A 21,675-nucleotide genomic window follows, 5' to 3' on the forward strand; every position below is an offset into this window, starting at 1 on the left:
GGCCAGACGTGGAGAAAGCTGGGCGCAAAAGAGTAATGATACGAGCCATCATTTCAAGGCACCCGCCCCGCGGTTGGCCAATCACGATGGCGTCCATCTGATGGCTTACGACGTTGCGGGCCGATCATGATCTGGACCGTACTTTTGCTGGGACCCTGACTTGGAACTATACTGAGCAGAATGTTGACGCCAATAGATAAAAAGAAGTGAACATATAGCTAGTACTAGTTGTAGTTATAACTATTGAGTGAGAGTCGCCTCCGCCGCCTCCATGTGTCGCGCCGTCTGTCCCCGGAAGGACCGGCGTCCCCGCAACACCCAATCCAGGGCAATCAGCACTGCAACTACCCCATATACTGCAGAGACATAGTTCATATCTAGTAATAGTCACCGAGTTAGTAGTTATATCAAGGCAAATGGATAAGGGGTTGTTGCTTTGGGGCGGCTTACTGCCCGTGGTAACCGGATATACCGAGGGGAAGGAATATATAACCAGGCAGAACAAGGTCCATGCTAGAACCACAACATTACACACCAAGCCGAGTCTCCCCAGCCAGAAGGGACCGTGCTTGAGATTATCCCGTCCACGCCACAGCAAGCAGACAATCGGCACCACGTACGAGGCATAGAGTAACACAATGCACGCAGTGACCATGCTGTTGAAGGCGGTCGACGAACCAAGGTACAGCAGCCCCAGAAGACCCACTATGAAGCAGCTCACGCTATGCGCGTTCAGTGGCACATCCAGCGTGGGATGAACCTGGGAGAGGAACGATGACATGGGTAGGCCCCGGTCTCGTGCAAAGGACCAGCATAGGCGGGATTGCCAGGTATGACAGGCAATTTGGCATCCGATACCGGTGACAAAAAGCAACGTCTCGAGCACAATGGCGCCCGCTTTGTTCTGCAAGGCTTGGTAATACAGAGCGAGGATGGGCACGCCGGTCGGAGTATTGAGGATCTCATCGAGGTTGTTCAGGCTGAAAAACATGGAGATGCAGTAGGTCCACGACGTGAGAAAGCCGATCAATACGGTACAAAGGATCGCAATGGGAATGCTACGTTCAGGTTGACCGACTTCCTCGGCCAAATGGGTGGCCGAGTCAAGACAAGCGAAGATCCAGTTGGGATTGATTAGACCCACGAGGAATGCAATCCCGTCAGAGGGCCAGCCCGTCGAGTTGACAAAGTGAGCGAAGACGAACTCAGCCGACCCGTGTGTAGGAGCTGCCGCAGGAACGGTGATCAGGATGACAACGAACGAGATGAGGGAGATGTATAGGGTTGTGGTGGCCACGGTGGGAAGCACTTTGCCGACGCAATTGAACAGATAGGAGAAGAAGTTGACCAGCTGGTAGGCTACCACGGAATGCCATGGTTGAGGAGTACTACACCGTCAGCAAGTTGTGGTCCAATCTTGAATAAAAACATACAAGTCCGGATGTGTTAGCTGCCACATGCCAACTCCAGCAGAGGCCAAGCTTAAAGCGACACTGGCGCAGGTAAAGATGGCGCCTGCCCAAGCCAACCAGCCGGTCAGATAGGATGCGAAAGACGCATACTTCCTCGGTGCCAGCTCACTGGCCCAAAAGTATTGGCCACCTGCGTTGGGCATGGCTGATGCCAATTCGGACAGGCTGACTCCAACGCAGGTCGAAACGAAAGCGATCCACGGGATGCCATAGATAGTCAACACGGTGCCTCCAGAGTTGATGCCTGTGATCAAGGACGCGGAGATCCCAAACCACGAGTTTGCCAGGGAGAAGGCGACCCCAAGGAGAGACAGCACGGAGAAGTTCCGCTGCATGTCCTGGGTATAGCCCATCTCCGCCAGCCTTCTCGCGTCATCGTCGAGGTGTGCAGAATTGTCGCTGGTCGGACTGACTGCGGACACGTTGGTCTTGGGTCGCTCCATATTTTCGTGAAAGTGTTTTGGTTCCGGGGTAAAAAGTCATTTCATGTGCGGGGAAGGGGATGGAAATAGTCGCGTGGGCTGCGAGGGGAACAATAGCAGCGTAGTATGCAGGCGTTGCACCTGCATTGGCCACCCGCCGATCTCGTCGGATGATCGAGAAACACAGCCAGTTGCATGAGGGGGATACCAATCTGTCGGTCAGCTCCGGAGACCCCGAGGTTGCCAAGGACGTGAGCGAGGCCGTACTGAGCATCCCCGCTTTCTTTGGCAAGGTTGTTCCCGACTTCACGATGAGATCACCAGCCTGTGCAGAAACAAAGAGTTGCACACAGGAACAGCAAGTATAAGCAGCGGGGACGCACAGGCACGTGGACACACGTGGTAACACAACATCGAACTATTTGTTTACTATCGATTTGAGACGAAAGTCATGTGCAAAAAGTTCATTCAGAGCAAGTCTACATCTATATACTCGTCAAGCTTCATTAATCAAGCAATAAACCAGCCGTCTATAAGGAACCAAAGCCAGAACATGTCTAATCACACCGCTGCCGATGCAAACAAAATCATAACTTAACAATGCATTTACTCCTCGTCATCAGTATCCGGGGGCTTGGGGGTGCCCTTGGGCGATTGGAGCCTGCGAGAGTCAGTAAGGGAGAAGTACTTTAGAACAGGAGGGTGAGACATACCATTCAAGATGACGGAGACGGCGGCGGGCCTCACGCTCCTTCAGCTGAGCACGGGTGAGCTTCTTCTTCTTCTTAGCCTTGAACTTCAGCTCGCCCTGCTCCTCCGCTCCCGAGTTGACGGCCGAGGCAGCCGCACTCGTGGCAGTGGAGTTGACGGCCGTGCTGCCAGGCTGAGGAGAGCTGGCAGCGCTGTCCTCGAACCGGTCGAGCGAGATGGCGGTGTTGGTGCGAGAGACGATGCGACCGTCGGCGACGTGCAGCTGCTCGGGGCAGAGAGCGCCCACGAACTCTTCGTTGTGAGAGATCATGACGACACCACCCTTGAAGTCACGGATGGCCACAGCCAATCCACCCAGGGAGTCACGGTCCAAGAAGTTAGTCGGCTCGTCCAGGACGAGCAAGTGAGGGTTGTTCCACATAGCACCCGCCAACACGACCTTAACCTTCTGACCACCGGACAGACCGGAAATTTCGTTGTGGTTGGCAATCTCGGGATCCAGACCAATGTCCTCGAAGTGCTTCGAGATGACCTTGGCGTCGAGCACACGGAAACCAAGACCCTCGCGGGACGCCTCGTGGTCGTCGAACTCTTGGACGAGCTTGAAGAAGCCGAGGTTGAGCAGGGTCTCGCGGGAGATCATGGTGTTGTGCTTGGGAAGAAGGCCAACCCATTTACTGCAAAAATTAGCGATGAACAGTGTTAAGAGTTCGATAAATACTTACACTTCGTACTGGAAGGACTTCTTCCACTTCTGACGACCCATGAGCGCCTCAATACGGCGAGGTCCACGGCCATCACCCAGGTCTACCGGCTTCGCCAGCTGAGCCTTGTCTTCCTCGGTGAGGATACGGGTCTGCTTGAGGTACACCTCGCGATCGTCACCGTTGGCGTAACGCCACTGAAGGTACTGGCTGGGGGTCTTTTCCAGGTGCATCTCGACGTGCTCCAGGGCGTGCTGCTTGATGTAACCGATACGCAAGTTGGGGTGCTTCTCGACCTTACCGGTCTGAGGGATGGTTTCACCCGTAAGCATCTTGATGAAGGTCGATTTACCGGCACCGTTACCACCAATGATAGCAACACGGGACGACAGAGTCAGAGACAGGGACGCATCACTCAGAGAAGGCTTGCTGGCGCCGGGGTAGGTGTAGGTGCAGTTGGTCATGCGGAGGATGGCACGAGTATTGGACTTGATACCAGCCAAAATACCGGGGGGAGGGAACTTGAATTGTACGATGCTCGCCGAGAGGGTGTAGTAACTCTTGGCCTCGGGCTTGACCTTGACGAAACTGTCTACTGTTAGTGTGTTGTATACATCAACGACACGGAGTACTTACTCAGCCAAGTTACCCTTGTAGCAGACCAGCTTCTTCTGTTCGTAGTGGTAGATATCCGTGCAGACTTCATCGAGGAAGCCGGAGTCGTGAGAGACGATCAAACTGGTGATATCAGTGTGCTTCTTCAGGTACTCCTGGAGCCACTTGACGTTGGCCACATCCAAGTGGTTAGTAGGTTCGTCCAGCAGGAGGACGTCCGCCTTGCGCAGCATGGCACGCGCCAGAGCGAGCTTCATCTTCCAACCTCCGGACAGGGAGCCCACGCGCTGGTTCTGACGGCCCTCGGGACCGTCCGTGAAGCCGAACTCGAGCAACACGCTACGGATGTGCTCCTCGCCTTCGGCAGCAATCATGGGATCCTTGGAGACGTACTCGAAGATGCTGAGATCGGCATCCTCGCCCTGGTTGTGCTCGACGAAGCAGGTACGAACCTCGCTCTGCGGGGGGAAGCCCTCCAGCTTCTCGTTGGCGATACTGCGCATGAGCGTCGATTTACCAGCACCATTGCGACCGCACAGACCGTAGCGGTGACCCTTCAGCAGACGAAGGTTGGTGTGGGACAGCAGAAGCATACCACCGTAGGCCAGAGAGAAGTTGGCGTTGACGATCTCGACCTCGTTGGGGTCGTCGGGAATGGGCTTGCCGAACTTGCGGTGGTCCTCCTCGACGAAGTGCTCCTGGACGGCGGCGGCGACAGCGTCGTGCTTGTCCTCGTGCAGCAGACCGCGCAGGTACGGGGCAATGCAGGCGGGAATACGGTCGTGCATGCGGCAGTTGACATCCTCGCGAACCATCTCGGCGACATAGTTCTTACCCAGAGCAAACAAGGTGGCGTCCTCAGGGCGGGCCAGGCCGCCGTGCTCCTGGATCTTAGCCTCCAGCACGGCCAGGACTTCCTCCGGGGTGATCTTTACAACCACACCAGCAGCCACATCCTTATCGGCCATGGCCTTCTCGATGACATCCAAAGCACGAGTGGCGAGCTCACGAACTTCGGGCAGGGAAGCACGGTCCTTGACGCGCTGGACACCGGGCTTCAGCTTGGGTAGGAAAGTACGAGCCTCAGCGGGGTCGTGGACAAGCTTGGTGAGGTTCTCCACGACGACGACAGTCTGACGCAGGGTCTCCTGGGGAGTCGTGGGGGCGTTAAGAGAACGCTCGAGCAGAGGCGTGAGCAGAGCGAGAACGGGGGAGGTGACGATGGCGACGAAGGTAGTCTGGGACAGGGCGTGGATGGCCTTCTGCAAGGTCTGCTCGGATGGCTGCTCCATGGTCTTGATCAAAAGGGGAATGCGGGGAGCCACGTCGTCGTTGGACAGAAGAGTAGTGAGAGCATTCATAGCCTTGATGGCCTTCTTAGCGACCTCGTTCTTCAAATCGTGCATGCCGGACTCGACCAACGGGATCAGATCCTTCAGGGTCTTGCCCATGGCCTCGCGCAAAAGGTCCTTCTCGCGCTCCTCGTCCAGGGATCCAGTGCCCATTTGCGACTTGGTAGCCATCTTCTCGATGAGGCTGTAGGCGCCGACGAAACCCTGCCACTTGGCCGTGTTCTGATTGAGATAGGCGGAGAGGGCGGGAAGAAGGGCGTTGACCAAAGCCTCGGGCTTGAGGCAGGCAAACAGCGCATCGATAGCGTACTGAGCAGCATCGCGCACAACAGCACCCTTATCGGCCAGCAGATCGAGGGCCAGGTTCAGGACACCGCCGTCCTGCAGAAGGAAGACGACTTCGCTCAGAGGGTGTTCGCGGGGGAATCGCTCGAAAAGGGCGCCCAAAATGAGCATGGAACTTTCGCGGAGGGCGCCATTCTTCTTGTCGGTAGCAGCCTTCTTGATCGGGGGCAGGATGTTGTATGTACGGAAACCGGAGCAGCCGACACTCTGGATCAACAGGTTGGTGAGGGCGTAGGAGGCATCGAGCGCCTGCTGAGAGGTCTCAGCCTGGAAGATGGTGTTCAGGATGGAGTTGACCTCATCCGCAGTGGGAGGGACGCCGGAGGGGGTCTTGGAAACGACGGTAGTCATGGCTGGAGTAGGATCTTCAGGATGAGGCATGATATCGTAGGATCTGTGGGTTTGGGGTTCTGGGGCCTCTCACACCGGCCGGGGCGGCGGGCAGGCTGAGAAAAAAAAAGCGGAAAAGAAAAGGACGAAAAAAAGAAAAGAGACCAAAACTTTTAGTGGGCAATCCTCGGCGAGGATGCGTATAAACAGAGAAACAGAACGGGGTATACAACAAGGAGAAGAAGAAACAAAGAGGGGAGATTTGGGGGAGAGAGGAGAGGCGAGGCGAGGGAAGTTGAAAGGCGAGCGCAAAGAGGAAAAACAAGATGGAGGCGGGGCCGATAACGAGCCTGAGGATTTTTAGGCGGCGGCCCATTGGATCGGGCGGCGATGAAATCTCTGCCTGAGGCGAGGGGCTGACAGCCTATCATCCAGGCACGCGTGGCTGAGCTGTGGCGGTGTTGATCCCTTGCCTGCCTGATATACTAGGTGTCATCTTTACCCTTATTGCCTTATATATCAGGTGTCAGTTTGAGATTATTTCTGCCTGAATCTCAGCTCCTTATGCCTCAGGCTGCCATAACGCCGCCGTTGCCCGATTGGGCTTACCCCGCACGGGGGCTCCACTCGGCGGACCAAAAATGGAGTCTCGCATCCACTGAGTTGCAACTTGCAAATGGGAGGATCAGCTTCCCCTTCTTCCCTTTGCTGTCCCGAACATCCATCGTCACATTCCCATGGCCTTGTGAAGGGAATGCATGGGACAAACTCAACTCCTCTGCTCTTTCGGTTGGATCTCCCTCTGCCCCGATGTCGCCTCGCCGCAGTCTACGATCGACCCCTCACAGAGGTCCCCCCGAGGCACGGCGACACGGGATCTGCAGCCAAATGGATCTAATTACACCATGATGATAACTAAAAGAGCAGCGCGCGCTCTACTGCACACTACCGATTTAGTCCGACAGCCGGCTCGGTCTCGCATCGGCGGTGAGGATGTGCAACAATTGAGGGTGGATAGACGCTGACTGCTTATGGCTGATTGTGTTGACCGTCCGCATGCAGCCGTTCCTTGCCTCGGCTCCTCAACACCGCGGCCAACCGACGGCCTCTCGCCCTCCTCCCGGGTGAATTTCTCCTGACTCTGCTTTGTACTCTGCTCTTTGCACATAATCCCTTCTCTTTCTCGTCTTTGCTTGCACATTCAGCCTCCCAGAACTCTTATCATGTCTTTCTCCCTGCCGATACGTCCAACAACCCGTCATGCCAGCCGGCTGGCACAGGTACGCCCCTCCCCCTTGATAGCTTGCCTATCATTGCTGACAACCCCAGGCCAAGATCCGTTCCGGCCGGTTCTACAGCACCGAATCCGATCTTAAAACCGCCCTGAAATCCGTCATTCCCGAGAAACGCGAGCTCTTCAAGCAAGTCAAGGCCCGCAGCGACGATGTGGTCGGCGAAGTCAAGGTGGGCAACATCATCGGCGGCATGCGCGGCCTGAAGTCCATGCTCTGGGAGGGATCCGTTCTCGACCCCGAGGAGGGTATCCGTTTCCACGGCAAGACCATCAAGGATTGCCAACGTGAACTGCCCAAGGGGACCACGGGAACTGAAATGCTCCCGGAGGCCATGTTCTGGCTGCTCCTGACCGGCCAGGTTCCCACCACCAGCCAGGTGCGCGCATTCTCTCGCGAGCTTGCCGAGAAATCACACCTCCCCGACCACATCCTGGGCCTGATCAAGTCATTTCCCAAGGATATGCACCCCATGACGCAGCTGTCGGTGGCGGTTGCAGCACTGAACACGGAGTCGACCTTCGCCAAGGAGTACGAGCGCGGCCTGAACAAGGCAGACTACTGGGAGCCCACATTCGACGACAGCATTTCGCTGCTGGCTAAGATTCCACGTGTGGCTGCTTTGGTGTTCAGACCGAACGAGATCGACCAGGTCGGCACACAGGCTCTTGACGCGACACAGGACTGGTCGCACAACTTTGCCGAACTGCTGGGCAAGGGCGGAGCCGAGCATAGCGACTTCCACGACCTGCTGCGATTGTACCTGGCGCTGCACGGCGACCACGAGGGCGGCAACGTCTCGGCGCACGCGACGCATTTGGTGGGCAGTGCCCTCAGCGACCCGTTCCTCAGCTACAGCGCAGGACTGCTTGGTCTGGCCGGCCCGCTGCACGGACTGGCGGCGCAGGAGGTGCTGCGGTGGATTCTGGCGATGCAGGAGAAGATTGGCACTCAGGTGACGGACGAGTCGGTGCGCACGTACCTCTGGGACACGTTGAAGTCGGGACGGGTGGTGCCGGGCTACGGACACGGCGTGCTGCGCAAGCCGGACCCGCGATTCGAGGCATTGATGGACTTTGCGGCGACACGGGCAGACGTACAGGCGAACCCAGTGTTCCAGCTGGTCAAGAAGAACTCGGAGATTGCGCCGGAGGTGCTGACGCAGCATGGAAAGGTATGTACCTGTCCACCACTTTCTCAGTATCAGACTAACACATCATAGACGAAGAACCCCCACCCCAACGTGGACGCCGCCTCTGGCGTGCTGTTCTACCACTATGGTTTCCAGCAGCCGCTGTACTACACGGTAACCTTCGGCGTGAGTCGGGCCCTGGGACCCTTGGTGCAGTTGATCTGGGACCGGGCCTTGGGACTGCCGATCGAGCGACCGAAGAGTATCAACCTGAAGGGATTGGTTGGCAAGTGAGTTGATATATTGACTGTTGTATCTAGCCTGAAGTAAGCAAGCATCATTTAGAAGTCATATCTCGTTATACCCATATTACTCCATTAATACCAATAGAGAAAGAGAGAGAGATCACTCCCTCTCAACCCTAACCTCCATAATCTTCTGAATCCTCCACCCACTCCCATTCCCATTGCTATTGCCATTGGCACTCACCCCAGCACTCCCCGTAACCATACTACTCGAACTCCCACCCCCAACCGCACTCACCCCAAACCCTCCCCCAACTCCCGCCTCCAACATATCCTCATCACCACCACCCCCAAACCCTCCCTCCCTCACCCTCGCCACAGCCGGCAAACTACAAATCGTCGTCGTCGTCGGCGCCACCCCGCTCCCATCCCACACCCCTCCATACCCACCACTCGGACTACAACTCCTCCCTCTCCCACCACCACCACCACCACAACTACTCCGACTGCGACTCCGACTCCGACTCCTACTCCTCACCGATCTCCCCTCCTCACTCGCACTCGTCCCAAACAACATCCCACTCTCCAGCCCCAGTCCCAATCCACCCATGCCCAAGCCCCGAGCAACCTCATCTAAACTCGCATCCACCAGATCACGACTTTTCTTCCGACCCCCGTTATTGGTGACTATCGAACTAGCAGTGGTATTCCTCGTCTGCGTCTTTCGCAACGGATACGACATACTCGTGGTCGTCGTCGGCGACGTCAAATACGTCAGCGTAGCGTAGGTATTATGCGGGTTATTGTACGTGTTGTTGGTGGTATGTGTGCGGTTGTTGTTGTAGCTGGAGCTGAGGGTGGATGCGAAGGCATGAAAGAACGGGCCGTAGGTTGGGATGCAGGTTATTATTACCTTTACCATTATCAATAAACATCAGTATGAATTGAGATAAGAGTGGGGGATTGGATGGGGACATACGCCCAAGCTGATTTCCACATCCGACCAGATGACGATGGGTTGGCTGTCTGTGTAGGTTTTTAGGTTCTTGATTGTGAAGATCCGGATTATTTGGATTATTGTTATGAAGAAGCCGAGGGCGAAGACGCCGACTAGGGCTACCTATATATTTCTTGTTAGTTGGGGTTATGGGAATAGAAGTAGGAGGCAGGGAGGGGATGTACCTTCTGGCGAAGACGCAGTTGGAGAGTGAGGAGGACGGGGAGGGGCAGGGCGATTATGATTATGTCGAAGCCGAGACTAGTTCCTGTTTTTCTTAGTTTCCATTCTCCTGATGTAGATACGTGGTGGTGCTTACCTGCGAGAGCTGGTTCATTGTTAGTATATCATGTATATATTGGGTGTATGGGAGGGCATACCATAATAAGACGCTACCGTATCTATGCATGATCCAGGGAGACTTGTATCCCATTGACGAGCAACCTACACACACACATACATTAGCACATATACTCATTATCTGATAAAAGGGAAGGTGGGGGAACATACCGGATTGCAAGCAAACAACAGCAAGAAAGTAAACACCAATTGATTGCAGGTCACCGCCACAATAGCCACGATGATCGTCACGCGGTACGCCTGCACGAAGCCCCCAATGCGCAGGTACGATGACAGCAGGGAGACTTTGAATCCGAGTAATGCAAGGGTGTAGACGGGGCCACCGGCGTATTGGATCTACATACATCATTAGCCATTCCATTTATTCAGGTTGATGATGTAAGTTGGGATGGGGATGTATGTACCTTGCTGAACATGACCACGTTCTGATCAGGGAAGTATTTCGCATCTAGACCTAGACCCCATCTTGTTTCTACCCAAACCAACATCAGTATATCTAGTATATCAACATGGTGGAGAGAAGAATGGGATGTCTCACGCGCAACAGCAATCCCAGCATACGTCATCGCCAACAGGGCACTCCATAGCGCCGCAAAATCATCCAACCAGGCGGACCTCTTTGTATGAATGCGAATATACAACCTCAAGAAGACCGCCAAACAAGCCGTGATCGAGAAAACGAGACAGATGGCAATGACGCGAGTGACATGACTGTGGGGATCAGGGACGGTCAGATTGTAGACCCAGCCCATTTCGGCATGTTGAAGTCAATCATCAATTATTCATCTAAGAACAACCCAAAGAAATCAGCTTCAGAATCGAGGGGGGCGGAGCTGAGCGATGGGGTTTGTTAATATATGATGAATACGCAAATGCAAGAAAGTACATTCTCGCCTCTTCTCCCCCCTGCAGGAAAGAAAAGAAGGGAAAAATAAAAAGGAAAAAGAGGATAGGTAAGAAGAAAAAGTGTTTACCGCTATGTCACTACCCTACCTAACCTACCTCCAATCTCCTGAAATTAATTATGCAAATAAGGAATTAGGAATTTTGATGGATGATGTGTCGACCCAGACCTGATCTGAACTCAATCTACGGTCTACGGCCGCACCCGGACCAGAACAGAACAGGACACAGCCGGGAGTGGAGGTCTGGTTCGTGTGCAGAGGCTAATGAGAGTTTAGTACTATTTTTCATTTCTTTTTTTCCCTCTGCATAATGCTAGAGCCTGACGCTGGCTCGTGATGAGATACGCATGTGCCTGCATGGGAGTTTGCACGAGGAAGAGGGGAATAATGATTGATAGGTGGGAAAGGTCAAGTCTCGGTCAATGCGCGGGTCCACTTTATGCAGACTAATTAGGGCACGGATCATGTCCACTAACTACCAAGGAGATTGACAGCTAAGTAAAACTAGTGTAGAGAACAAAAGCAATGTGCACAGAAAGAAAGAAAAACAAGGACAAGGGTATTATTATTATTATTATTATTGATTCAAATCTCATCTCACCGAATAATCCCATGCTGTCACCACAACATCCATATCCATAACCCATCAAAACAACTAAAACAAGGTTTAAACCTTCAAGAGCTATCATCCACGGTACCGCATCTCTGGTGATTTCATATCCCGATCGCGTCGGGGATAAAGAGCACGAATCATACTCACCGGAAAAGAATTCAGTGTGACCTTTGAGTAACTAACTAGATGGACTTTCGGGGTTTCTCTGTGTGTGTACTGTGTAGGTTAGGAATTAGTCGGTGTAGCCGGAAGTAAGAAGTAGGAAGTAAACTAGCAGGGGAGGCCCTTGTCTAGTGGACATTGATTTTAGTTGGGGGAGTGTCGATCATCATCCAACACTGGAGGAACCATGGCATCCATCTATCTATCTGCCTGCCTTGGGCGGCTATGTGTGTGTGTGTCGGGGACCTGAGCATGCATGCATGGCATGTTAATGTTCATGTTCATGTTCTGTTCATGTGGATGTGGACGTAACCGACTTTCTCCTCCTTCAACTTTCTTTCTTTCTGCGTACTTTGTACACAGCATCACCATCATAACACCCAAAAAACAAACTAATTAGGTTTATTCAGCCATGATGATCCGATCCAACAATGATTATTATGCCAATTATTGTCATTTCTTTCATTTCTTCTGCTATTCCTTCCTGCACAAGTGAGGCGCACAGTACTACTAATTCCTCGACTAACCAGGAGACCCCAGCTATAACTCACACTATTATAGCACTATTAATTATTCCCGCAGCATCACCACCACTAATCTCCTCCCCATCCGTGCATACACATCTCATTTCCCACCACCAGCAGAGTGAACTCCGTACTTACGGACCACAGCATACAGCATACAGTAAAAAGTAAAATACCCGACCACCCCGACACCCGAACCGATTAAGTCCGCAAACCTGGCAGCCACCTACTAACCCTCCCAGAGTTAGCAATAAGGTAATAAAAATAAAATAAGATTAGGTAGGTCCCCGAGTACTTACTTTACTTTCATAGTGGGTAAGTATGAGGCACGGGCAAGTTACCCAGCCACTCATGAGGAAGACGTGTATAAAATCTAACTAAGTCTGTATGTACTTATGAAAAATATGCTCAAACAAAAGTAAAATAAATAAACATCATAAAATAGTAAATAGAAAAAAAGTAGAAATAATGAAATGCATTTAGAAATACTCCCAACCATCCGTATTATCATCAGAAGTTGAAACCCGACATAACCTCCCATCAGGATACATCGTCCACTCATCCGAACCCACAGCCGTTTGGGCATAAAACACATCTAGCGGGTCATATTTCTTCTTGATCTGTCGTAGGCGGGGATAATTCACTCCGTAAAATGCTTTTTGGAAATTGGGTTGGCGGAAGTCGCCCTTTCCACCTCTGTCAGTCTTCTCTTCACTTTTACAATAACTAAATGGAGGTGGAAAGTAAAAGTAGCAGGGGAGAATACCTCATTCATATAAGCCCCCGAATCCGGCGCCAACCGTTCCAACAACGGCAAATACTCATAAGTCATTTTATACTGCTGCACCAGCATATCGTGGCGCGCATCCCACTGCCATGGCGTCGTAAGCGTCGTATCAATTAACGTATCCCGCCAAACAGGCAACACGGCATTATCCACGTCCCCAACCAACGCCTTCGACACATTCAATCCCACGCCGATAAACGTCGCCCCATCCTCCGTGATCTGGCGATACGCGGCCGTCAACGCGGTGTTATTTTCGTGCACTACTGATCGCGGGATCAGCCATCCGCCGTACTGCGCTTCCCCGACAGGGATGCTGGGCATCATGCCGTTGAATTCAGCCAGGTAGGTCGGGAATTGCTCTGCGTAGAGTGTGTATCTGATGCCCATTTTCTCTAACCCGTCGCGGAAGGGCTTGAGGAGGGAGATGAGTTCCTGGACGGGGATGTTGGGCCCCGTTATTGGCGCGATGTAGAAGGTCGTGTTGGTGAAGTACCAGATGCTCATTGCGCCGGCGTCGACGATGGCCGGGAGGAGGGAGTGGTAGAGGCCTACTGCCGAGTAAAAAGTGTCCTGGGAGATATTGGCGTTGGTGAAAGTGAGGTTTAGGCCTGAGACAGGCGTTCCGGTATGCAACTTGGAGGTCATGGACCAGACGACGCCGTACGTGCCGCCGCCGCCACCGCTCAAGGCCCAATACAGGTCCTTGTATTCGTTGTCGCGGGTAGCGGTGATGAAGCGCCCTGTGCCGTCAATGACCTCCCATTTCAGCACTTGGTCCGCGGCGAGGCCGTAGCGCGAGGACAGGGCCGAGTGGCCGCCGCCTTGGGAGTAGCCACCTGCGATGCCGACGGTCGGACACTCGCCGCTGACGACCTGGTAGCCGTGGGCGTCGGCAGCCTCCCAGGCTTCATAGCCCTGGACGCCGGCGCCCAGACGGATGGCCTTACCGGAGTAGTGGGAATCGTGGTGGTCGACGATGTCGATGTCCTTGAGGTGATGGGTCCAGATGCCGAGGGCGCCGGCGCCGGTGGATTTGCCGTTATAGTCGTGGCCGGTGTTGCGGACGACAACGCGGAGGTTGTGCGCAGTTGCGAAAGCCAGAGCGCGCGATATGTGGCTGGGCTGACTGACGTTCACGGCATAGACAATGTAGTTTCCCAGGGTGCAGGGCTTGGCAATGGGGTGGAAGGGATCGCACGAGCCGTTGGCGAACCAGGGAGCCATGATGGAGGAGGACGATTCATAGCTTGACTCGGTTAGCGGATGTGTTTGCTTTTGCGAGGACGAGGCTGCGAGTCAGCCTGACCCAAGACAGAAAAAGCTTACTGGATTTCGGGCTCCGTCCATTGTTCGCGAAGGTAGTCGCACACCCCTGCTTGGTAGGAGGGAGTGTGGCAGGGCTTGCCGAGAGGGATGGTCTGGACTAGTCGGCCATCGATGGATTCGTTGAATTGATTCCATTCCGCTGGTGAGGGCCAGCATTTCTCCCCCGGGAAGCAGCGGCAGGTGGTGTTGGAGGATTTGATAGTCACGGCTGCATTCCCTACGGCCGACAGCAGGGCCACGAGGCTGGCTAGGAGCAGGAGAAGGCCCGAGAACATGACGGATAGGTGCAGATGGAGGAAATCCGAGATGGGGATGACAGGAATGCCAGCGGGTTTATAAGAGGAGCCGTGCCCTTTGGTGGAGTGGCAGCCATCGCGTGGCAGGAAGAACCGAAGAAGAATGACCGACGCGCTAATCCAGGGGAAATTACCGAGCAGTGAGCAGCAGCAGTTGCGGAGAATGTTCCATGGTGGAAGTTGTTTTTAGATGCCATGCAAGTGGAGCACTGGGGTGGAGGTGACAATCAGACAGGCAGGCAAGATACACCCACCGACTTAGCGGATACTCCAAGAGGGTCTGTCTGTCTGTCTGTCTGTCTCTCATGGATGAAGCCATCGGCATCCCCCAAGCAGAAAAGGCTTAGGGCTTGACTATCGCGTGGTGTTTCGTCAGTCTTTGCCACTAGAGAATTAGTTGACTAGTTAGTTTGCAGACTCAATTCGAGCCATCCTGATTCAGGATCCATCCGACCTGCAGCTTAAGCTCCTCCCCAGCGCATGCGTGGTTTTTTTTCTACTTGATCTTCTGTTCCCCTCTCCTCGTGCATCCGATCATCCCGTGCAATGCTTAGCGGGCCTCGTGTCGCGGTCGCTAGCGGTCAAGAGAAAGGGATAGTCCTGATGCTGACAGACAACTTAATTACCTAGTCAGTGATAGTCTAGAACTGAAGCGGGCGCTGGTCCAGCGGTGACTGACGGATGGGCCGGCGGACGTTCCCTCCGGACAAATCAGGGCAAGATGTGCTGATCAGCAAGGGATGATGCTTTGGGCATCCCGTGGTGCGATCGCTGTCTGCTGCTGCCGTGGTCGGGAATAGTACGGAATACTCTGGTTGTACATGGTACTTGGTAGATATCTCTGGTATCATCTGTTGGTTGACTTAGGGTTGTTATCTGACCAGTCTTCTGCACGAGTCAGTTCCCCGATCGCGATCGTTCCCAGATATAAATAAGACCTCCAGAATGGCTTTAATAGATTGGCATGGTCATGAATCATCATATATACGCTCCCCTACTATTTACAACTTCGCCTCACCCCCCGCGAGACGCTGCCAATCTTTCTCACCAAACTCTATGTAGCCCTCCGACCCCGGAGGCAACCAAAACAGCCGGTCGCGGTGGCCCTGCACCACCTTCGACCCCAACTTAGCTGGCTCCACGCCCTCCTGGCGCAGCGGCCCCTTGTTCTGCTTATGGTTATGAATATGCCATGACTGTTCCACGACGCGCAAGAAGACCGGCACCGCATACCGCGGCAGCTGTGCACGCGCGAACCGGGCCAGTCCCTGCCCGTCAAACCCACTGCGGGCCTCGGGACTGAGCAATAAGGCCGCACATCCTGCGCGGCCTTCATGATGAGGCACTTTCACTCCATACACATTGGCTTCCTGGATGCCAGGATACCGGCCCAGTACTTGGGCCACTTCTGCCGTGGACCTGCATAATTTACCATTAGCCAACACCAACCACGATGACAAATAAGCACAAAGCAAGGGATAGTAAGAGTAGACATACACATTCTCACTCTTCCACCGGAACGTATCCCCCAGCCGATCGAGGAAATACCACCTCCCATCCCCATCCCGCCTCAGTGCATCCCCAGACCGATACCACAAATCCCCTTTCGTCAGCACATCCCGCATGAACTTCTTCTTCGTCGCTGCTTCATTCCTCCAATACCCTTGAAACGCCTTCTCATCTGGCACCTTGACCAGTATCTCCCCGCCCTCATCATACGGGGCCCGCTTCACTAGCCCCGTCTTCTCATCACGCATCGCATCCCCCGTCTCTGCATCCACCACGACAGGAACATATGTATTCCTCAAACTTGTCCGCAATAACAACCCATGACGCCCGACAGCCGCCGCCGTGAACGGCCCGCGATTGAGATTAAACAGCCCGAAGACCCCCTCCGTGCTGTTAAAGAACTCCCCGACCTCCGCCACCCCGAACCGCTCCCGGAACCGCTCCCACACGTCCGGCCGCAGCCCGTTCCCGTACATCATGCGCACCCCGTGCTCCCGATCTTGGGGCGATGGTGGTGCGGCCAGTAGATACCGGACTACTTCGCCGACATACACGAAGACCGTGGCCTGAGAGGCCCGGACATCGGGCCAGAAATTGCGCACACTGAATCGCGGCGCGATGGCGATGCTTCGTCCGCCAACTATGTTGTTGATCATGGCGATCGCTGACGTTCCGTGATACAGCGGCATCGCGCTGTACCACCTGTCCCCGCCGGGGCCAGACACGTTGGTCATGTTACTGTTGCGGATGGCCTGAGTGGCATAGAGCCGGGAGGTGGTGAAGGCGCAGCCTTTAGGCAGGCCAGTCGTGCCAGACGTGTAGAGGAGGATGGCGGGAAATTCGCCAGGGACGTGGGAGGCCAACTGGCCATTCATCGGCACAGAGGCCGGGAACGAAAGCAAATGGTTACTGAAGGCGTCGTCAACAGTGACGAGTTGCATACCCGGCTCATTCTCGATCGTCGATCTCAACTCCTCAATACGAGCCCTACATTCAGCCTCCGGATCAACCAGCAGCAGCTTGGCGCCGCTGATGGATAGGCAATGCATCAGCGCATCGCCAGTCAAGTTGTAGTTGATGGTTGCCGGGGCACATCCGATGCTTAGGAGCCCTAACCAGGCGAACATGAATTCCGCCCGGTTCTGCAGGTAGAAGGCCACCAGGTCGCCCTTTTGCACCCCCTTCGACAGGTAGAAGTGGCCGTAGCGGGCTGCGGCGGTTAGGGCTTCCCGGTATGTGTAGGACTGTTCGCGTGTCCAAATACAGACCATGTCGGGGTACTGCGATGCCGTGGCGGCGAAGACGGGCCACATGCTCAGTTGCCCTTGTGCGGCGGCTTTCGCTGTGTCGCGGAGGGAGCGCCGCTGGGCTAGTATACTGGATGCATCGTTGGTGAGGTGGAATTTGGCATCTAGGTAGGCGGCCAAAGCGAGGGCTGCGGCTCCTGTTGATGTTGCTGTGCGGTGATGCCATTGATGTTAGTGCTGTGCTACATGACGTACATAGTCTATATGTCAAGGGTGTAAGGGGTGATCACCTAACGCCATGGTCAGGCCGGTTTCCAACTTCAAAAAATGTCGCTAAATATGCTGTGAGAGGAATAACTGAACGCTATGGGGCTAGATTAATTGTCAGGATATGAGGGGAAGACATGGTGTAGATAGATTTCATTGCCGACCACATCCTCGGTCCAGGCTACTAAGTGTGTCTCTCCGCATCCGGACATCATGGAGGAGGCGCTGCGGAGCAAATCACGGTTGTCCCAAGGGCTCAAGCGGCGGGGGTGCGGTCTGTTCCTCCTCCCTCTAGTTCTCAACCTCGGGTCAAACAGCTGGCCTTCAGATTGCTTTTTTGGGGGGAAGGGAGGAATGTTTGGAACAGAGTGGGTCGCGAAGCTTCGTCAGGATCCATAATTCTGTGAGGTTCAACGTTGCGGTTCCCACCAGGTCTCGCAATGACCCAGTGTTTTGCCCCAACGGATCGGTTACTTTGTTTTATCCCCTATGTAACACGTGTGATGCTGTTCCTAGCTATCTAAGTGTCTTGATGTCTAGTTGGCTACCATGGCATTGTGCATTATCTCGTGGCTAGGTGGGGCGTAGATCGGAGGAAATAGTGGTGACAAATCATCAAAGGACTTCCTTTTTGGTCGCTGTGATGCACGCAAAGGGGATGATGCAGTGTGATATATACCTTTCTCGGTGAAGAGTTGTTTCTCCTGGTTCAAGCTTGTCCGCCCGCGGAAGCCTGAGCCGCTGGTTACGATTTAGGCAAACACCAGGCTGCATCCATGTACTATGTTCTAGACGACATCTCGAATCTCTCTCACCGGGACCAATCGCGCATGCACTCCTCTTTCATCTGGATGATGCTCTTTCCATGTCCAGGCCTCGTCCTTTTCGCGTCCATTCGACACCCCGTGCAACACGTTAACCACGTATTTGCCAATGGTCGGGAGGAATTTGTAGCAGTGGAATGATCCCCCTACTGCGAAATACAAGTTGGATAGTCGATCGTCTGGATGGCGGGTAATTAGCGGATGCTGGCTGGGCGAGATTGCATCCCAGCATATGCGCCAGTAGTCGGGACGGGGATGGTCTTCAAGGAACTGTGGCAAACGAGGTCGAATGGCGCCTAGATGATCTTCCTGCAATGCTTCAGGCACATGAACTTGATCTACCAGCGGCACCGAAATCTCATGTCCAGACGCAGTGCGAATGGTGTTCCTGAAAGAAGCGGCGGTAGTGAACTTGAGGATTCCCTCTGCAGTGGGAGGGATCACCTCGCCTGGATGTGTCAGCTTGTCCACGCCGGGCCAGGATATAACCCACCTTCTCCTCCGTAGACAAACACCGGCAGCTCCGAATAGCGGGATTTCTCCTCCTCCGAGAGTTGAAAGTGCGAGACTGTTACCCCCGCTGCTGATACCTGCTGCTCTACTCGGTCTGGCTCCGGCAGGTCCAAGTCATCCTCCACTGAGGACATGAGCTGACTTGTCCATGCCCCAGTGGCCAGCAAGACCTTTCGAGCATGGTAGATGGTACCGTCTGCTGTTTTAACACCACTGACGCCATTCTCGTCACGAACGATTCTGCGTGCCTCCCCAACCTCATATCGGACACCCAGCTTGATCGCTTCTTGTGCCATCAGTTGCAATGCTTTTCCCGCGTCCGCCCAGCCAGCAGAGGAATTATAGTAGTATGAGCCAAACGGGGAGCAGTCTGTCTTCTCGAGTAGTCCACCCCATGCGTGACGGACTTTCTCTTCGGACCATTCTTCGATGACATCGGCGCGACCATAATCGCGGAAGTTTTTCCTTATCAATGCGGGGACATCGCTATCTTTTTCCTCCAAGGCGATCCATCCCGAGGGGTGGTAGACTTGTGCATCTTGGAAGAACGGCAGCGACTTCCACTGTTCAATAGCTTCGAATCCCAAAGCGACGTAGAGAGGATTGGTGTAGTCGGCACGAATGATCTTGTTTATATCGGTAGAAGCCGCGGGGGTGGATGGCGGGGCGGCGCGATCTAATAGGACGATCTGTGACGGTCGCTCGAGCTGCAGAGCAAGATGGTAGGCTGCGCTGACCCCGAAGATGCCAGCACCCACGATAAGAATGTCTGGGACGTCTCGGGAAGTATCCATGGGGGGAGGTGGGAGATGGAATATGAGTGGTGGTGATGGACAGATGGAAGGTTGACAATGTGATCTGGACCACGTGCGGGGAAGGAAAGAGGAGAAGGGAAGGAGGGGGAGACAGCAGATAATAAAAAGCAGATAAAAGCATTGATCCCGACAAGCAAGCAAGAGTGTTATCAATCCAACTAAACCATCCAACCAACCATCTAACCGGGATTGCATCCCTTCAGCCAAACCCCTCGATCACGCGCCGAGGGAGTCTCGGAGTCTTCCGCTTTTTGTTGCGCTGAAGCCATTATGGCATAAGCATGAGTCCATCCATCCCTACCATCCCATCTTCCTTTTCATCTGCGCCTTTCTCCTCCTCATCGTCATCTTCCAACATCCACTTTCCGGAGTTCATCCCGAATTTGGTGCCTGGTGCTGTTCGCCTGCATTTCCATCGGGCCCTGAAGCTTAGTTCCGCATAGTTAGCAATCAGGTACGTGAAATGATGACCCATACCACATGGGTGCCCCTCTGCTGTCGTGGCGCTTTCTTCACGTCCCCGTTCATTCACTGTCATTCACTGTTCTCGCTTCTCTCGGTGCTACTCGTGAACTTCGTCTGCACCATCTGTACTGTCATTCTCTCTCCCCTCGTCTCCTCTTCCCCCTCGCCGACTAAGCACCCCGTCAGCGACTAATCATCCCGCCGTCGTCATGGCGTCTGCCTCTCGTTATCAGTTGGCTGACATTCTGAAAATTAACCCTGCAGCTGATCACCACTGTGTCGGTCTCTCGCACTCCTACAATCGCCGGTGCAACAATTTGATCAGCTATCAGAAGCGTGACGAAGCGTACACTCTGATCGAACGAGGCACCCACATCTTCGCTGCAACCTCTTCCATATCCGCTGTAGATCCGATTCTCATCGGACTTGCCAGACTTCTGCTCTGCCCCAACCAGCACCGATACCAAGACTTGACCCTGGTCGCCCAGTGGGAGGCGAAACTGCAGCGGTATCTAGCTGAGCGATCTGCTGAATCCACCACAGCCATGTCGAACAGCTACCTTCATATGCCGCCCAACCCCACCATCATGGCCACGGGTAGTGGACTTGCAGTCACCAACCTGACGACCAGCCATCATGGATCCAGCTCATCGAGCCGAATCACCATCCAGCATGGCATGGTCGGGATGGGTGCGAACCATCATCACCCACAGAACTCAAGACCCCGAGTCGAGATCGTCCGTCCTGCGGGTGATCCCGTTGCTACCACTATGTCAGCTTCAGCTTCCGGCAGTGCTCCGCCTCTTCCGCACGCCAATTCTGTGTTCCATCATCGTCCCCACACCCCGGCAGTCCAACTCGTCAGCAGCACCTTGATCGCTTCGGGTCATACTCATCCGGCCCATCAAACAGCTCCAAGACCGATTCCGTCTGGGGAAAGCACTGTGTCTATGTACTGCGACTCCCCTACGTCTCCGAAGCCTCAACGGGTCAAGCCGCGCCCTGTGGATGGCGACTGTGGAATCTGTCTTCTCCCCTATCTGGATGAGAGCATGCGCTGCGACATGTCCGACGATGAGAGAACCGAAGACGATGAGGACGATGACTGGGAGGAGATGGACGGTACGATCCTTGACTTCATTAACTTGATGATTGAACAGTGCTAACGTACAGTGAATGTAGACGAAGAGCTTGCCGGTCCAGACTACGATCACAGCTTGCTGGTCTGGTGCCGGGGATTCTGCGGGACCAACTACCACCGGGCATGCTTGGAACAGTGGCTCGACACCTTTGACACCCTGGAGCCGACCTGCCCGACCTGCCGCAACTACTGGATTCATTAGGTGATGAGGTAACAGGAAACTGGAAGGAGGGATAGAATGCATAACGGGAGTTTATTTTCTTTGTAACTGGAAGGATATCCACGGTACTACGCTTCTCATGGC

General features: G+C 54.2%; 8 protein-coding genes across 8 annotated transcripts; 2 read left to right on the forward strand and 6 right to left on the reverse strand.

Moving 5' to 3' along the window:
* Nucleotides 1-187: 187 nt before the first annotated feature.
* On the reverse strand, nucleotides 188-2,040 carry BO88DRAFT_371137 (choline transport protein). Its single transcript, XM_025704194.1, has 3 exons — nucleotides 1,434-2,040; nucleotides 451-1,388; nucleotides 188-377 (listed from the first exon to the last, which is right to left on the reverse strand). Exons 1-3 carry the CDS (start codon nucleotides 1,913-1,915, stop codon nucleotides 241-243), a joined length of 1,557 nt encoding a protein of 518 aa, XP_025560023.1. The 5' UTR covers nucleotides 1,916-2,040; the 3' UTR covers nucleotides 188-240.
* A 265-nt stretch (nucleotides 2,041-2,305) lies between these two features.
* On the reverse strand, nucleotides 2,306-6,212 carry BO88DRAFT_407158 (putative mRNA-nucleus export ATPase (Elf1)). Its single transcript, XM_025707349.1, has 4 exons — nucleotides 3,946-6,212; nucleotides 3,331-3,897; nucleotides 2,608-3,282; nucleotides 2,306-2,555 (listed from the first exon to the last, which is right to left on the reverse strand). Exons 1-4 carry the CDS (start codon nucleotides 6,000-6,002, stop codon nucleotides 2,501-2,503), a joined length of 3,354 nt encoding a protein of 1,117 aa, XP_025560024.1. The 5' UTR covers nucleotides 6,003-6,212; the 3' UTR covers nucleotides 2,306-2,500.
* Nucleotides 6,213-7,017: 805 nt separating this feature from the next.
* Nucleotides 7,018-8,725, forward strand: mcsA (putative citrate synthase Cit1). Its single transcript, XM_025701369.1, has 3 exons — nucleotides 7,018-7,231; nucleotides 7,281-8,417; nucleotides 8,466-8,725. The coding sequence occupies exons 1-3, from the start codon at nucleotides 7,175-7,177 to the stop codon at nucleotides 8,667-8,669; spliced, it is 1,398 nt and encodes a 465-aa protein (XP_025560025.1). The 5' UTR covers nucleotides 7,018-7,174; the 3' UTR covers nucleotides 8,670-8,725.
* A 394-nt stretch (nucleotides 8,726-9,119) lies between these two features.
* On the reverse strand, nucleotides 9,120-11,215 carry BO88DRAFT_437520 (putative integral membrane protein (Pth11); the record flags this gene model as incomplete). Its single annotated transcript, XM_025709625.1, has 8 exons — nucleotides 10,516-11,215; nucleotides 10,382-10,449; nucleotides 10,128-10,313; nucleotides 9,998-10,061; nucleotides 9,937-9,945; nucleotides 9,803-9,885; nucleotides 9,600-9,740; nucleotides 9,120-9,533 (listed from the first exon to the last, which is right to left on the reverse strand). Coding segments are annotated over exons 1-8 (1,179 nt in total), but the record flags the coding sequence as incomplete, so codon positions are not given.
* A 1,321-nt stretch (nucleotides 11,216-12,536) lies between these two features.
* On the reverse strand, nucleotides 12,537-14,569 carry BO88DRAFT_469898 (FAD-dependent oxidoreductase; the record flags this gene model as incomplete). Its single annotated transcript, XM_025711632.1, has 3 exons — nucleotides 12,537-12,867; nucleotides 12,948-14,214; nucleotides 14,295-14,569. 3 exons carry the CDS (start codon nucleotides 14,567-14,569, stop codon nucleotides 12,661-12,663), a joined length of 1,749 nt encoding a protein of 582 aa, XP_025560027.1. The 3' UTR covers nucleotides 12,537-12,660.
* A 960-nt stretch (nucleotides 14,570-15,529) lies between these two features.
* On the reverse strand, nucleotides 15,530-17,743 carry BO88DRAFT_407161 (putative very-long-chain acyl-CoA synthetase family protein (CefD1)). Its single transcript, XM_025707350.1, has 3 exons — nucleotides 17,637-17,743; nucleotides 16,088-17,555; nucleotides 15,530-16,009 (listed from the first exon to the last, which is right to left on the reverse strand). The coding sequence occupies exons 1-3, from the start codon at nucleotides 17,644-17,646 to the stop codon at nucleotides 15,592-15,594; spliced, it is 1,896 nt and encodes a 631-aa protein (XP_025560028.1). The 5' UTR covers nucleotides 17,647-17,743; the 3' UTR covers nucleotides 15,530-15,591.
* Nucleotides 17,744-17,963: 220 nt separating this feature from the next.
* Nucleotides 17,964-19,824, reverse strand: BO88DRAFT_407162 (NAD(P)/FAD-dependent oxidoreductase). Its single transcript, XM_025707351.1, has 2 exons — nucleotides 18,931-19,824; nucleotides 17,964-18,886 (listed from the first exon to the last, which is right to left on the reverse strand). The coding sequence occupies exons 1-2, from the start codon at nucleotides 19,742-19,744 to the stop codon at nucleotides 18,402-18,404; spliced, it is 1,299 nt and encodes a 432-aa protein (XP_025560029.1). The 5' UTR covers nucleotides 19,745-19,824; the 3' UTR covers nucleotides 17,964-18,401.
* A 615-nt stretch (nucleotides 19,825-20,439) lies between these two features.
* BO88DRAFT_346900 (uncharacterized protein) lies at nucleotides 20,440-21,573 on the forward strand (the record flags this gene model as incomplete). The annotated part of the gene is made up of 2 exons (XM_025703357.1): nucleotides 20,440-21,352; nucleotides 21,413-21,573. The coding sequence occupies 2 exons, from the start codon at nucleotides 20,440-20,442 to the stop codon at nucleotides 21,571-21,573; spliced, it is 1,074 nt and encodes a 357-aa protein (XP_025560030.1).
* Nucleotides 21,574-21,675: the final 102 nt, after the last annotated feature.

Source organism: Aspergillus vadensis (assembly GCF_003184925.1).
Source record: "Aspergillus vadensis CBS 113365 unplaced genomic scaffold BO88scaffold_22, whole genome shotgun sequence".
Taxonomy (NCBI): Eukaryota; Fungi; Ascomycota; class Eurotiomycetes; order Eurotiales; family Aspergillaceae; genus Aspergillus; species Aspergillus vadensis.

Bases quoted from the DNA above. Each gene is read 5' to 3' on its own strand.
- BO88DRAFT_371137 (XM_025704194.1), bottom strand. From the start codon at position 1,915: ATGGAGCGACCCAAGACCAACGTGTCCGCAGTCAGTCCGACCAGCGAC. The intron at 1,389-1,433 runs GTATGTTTTTAT...CTGACGGTGTAG, and splicing joins CAGCTAACACATCCGGACTT to TACTCCTCAACCATGGCATT. The intron at 378-450 runs GTAAGCCGCCCC...GACTATTACTAG, and splicing joins ATATCCGGTTACCACGGGCA to ATATGAACTATGTCTCTGCA.
- BO88DRAFT_407158 (XM_025707349.1), bottom strand. From the start codon at position 6,002: ATGCCTCATCCTGAAGATCCTACTCCAGCCATGACTACCGTCGTTTCC. The intron at 3,898-3,945 runs GTAAGTACTCCG...AACAGTAGACAG, and splicing joins TACAAGGGTAACTTGGCTGA to TTTCGTCAAGGTCAAGCCCG. The intron at 3,283-3,330 runs GTAAGTATTTAT...TAATTTTTGCAG, and splicing joins AAGTCCTTCCAGTACGAAGT to TAAATGGGTTGGCCTTCTTC.
- mcsA (XM_025701369.1), top strand. From the start codon at position 7,175: ATGTCTTTCTCCCTGCCGATACGTCCAACAACCCGTCATGCCAGCCGG. The intron at 7,232-7,280 runs GTACGCCCCTCC...TGACAACCCCAG, and splicing joins ATGCCAGCCGGCTGGCACAG to GCCAAGATCCGTTCCGGCCG. The intron at 8,418-8,465 runs GTATGTACCTGT...AACACATCATAG, and splicing joins TGCTGACGCAGCATGGAAAG to ACGAAGAACCCCCACCCCAA.
- BO88DRAFT_407161 (XM_025707350.1), bottom strand. The intron at 16,010-16,087 runs GTATGTCTACTC...TAAATTATGCAG, and splicing joins CGGTGGAAGAGTGAGAATGT to GTCCACGGCAGAAGTGGCCC.
- BO88DRAFT_407162 (XM_025707351.1), bottom strand. From the start codon at position 19,744: ATGGATACTTCCCGAGACGTCCCAGACATTCTTATCGTGGGTGCTGGC. The intron at 18,887-18,930 runs GTGGGTTATATC...TGACACATCCAG, and splicing joins GTTTGTCTACGGAGGAGAAG to GCGAGGTGATCCCTCCCACT.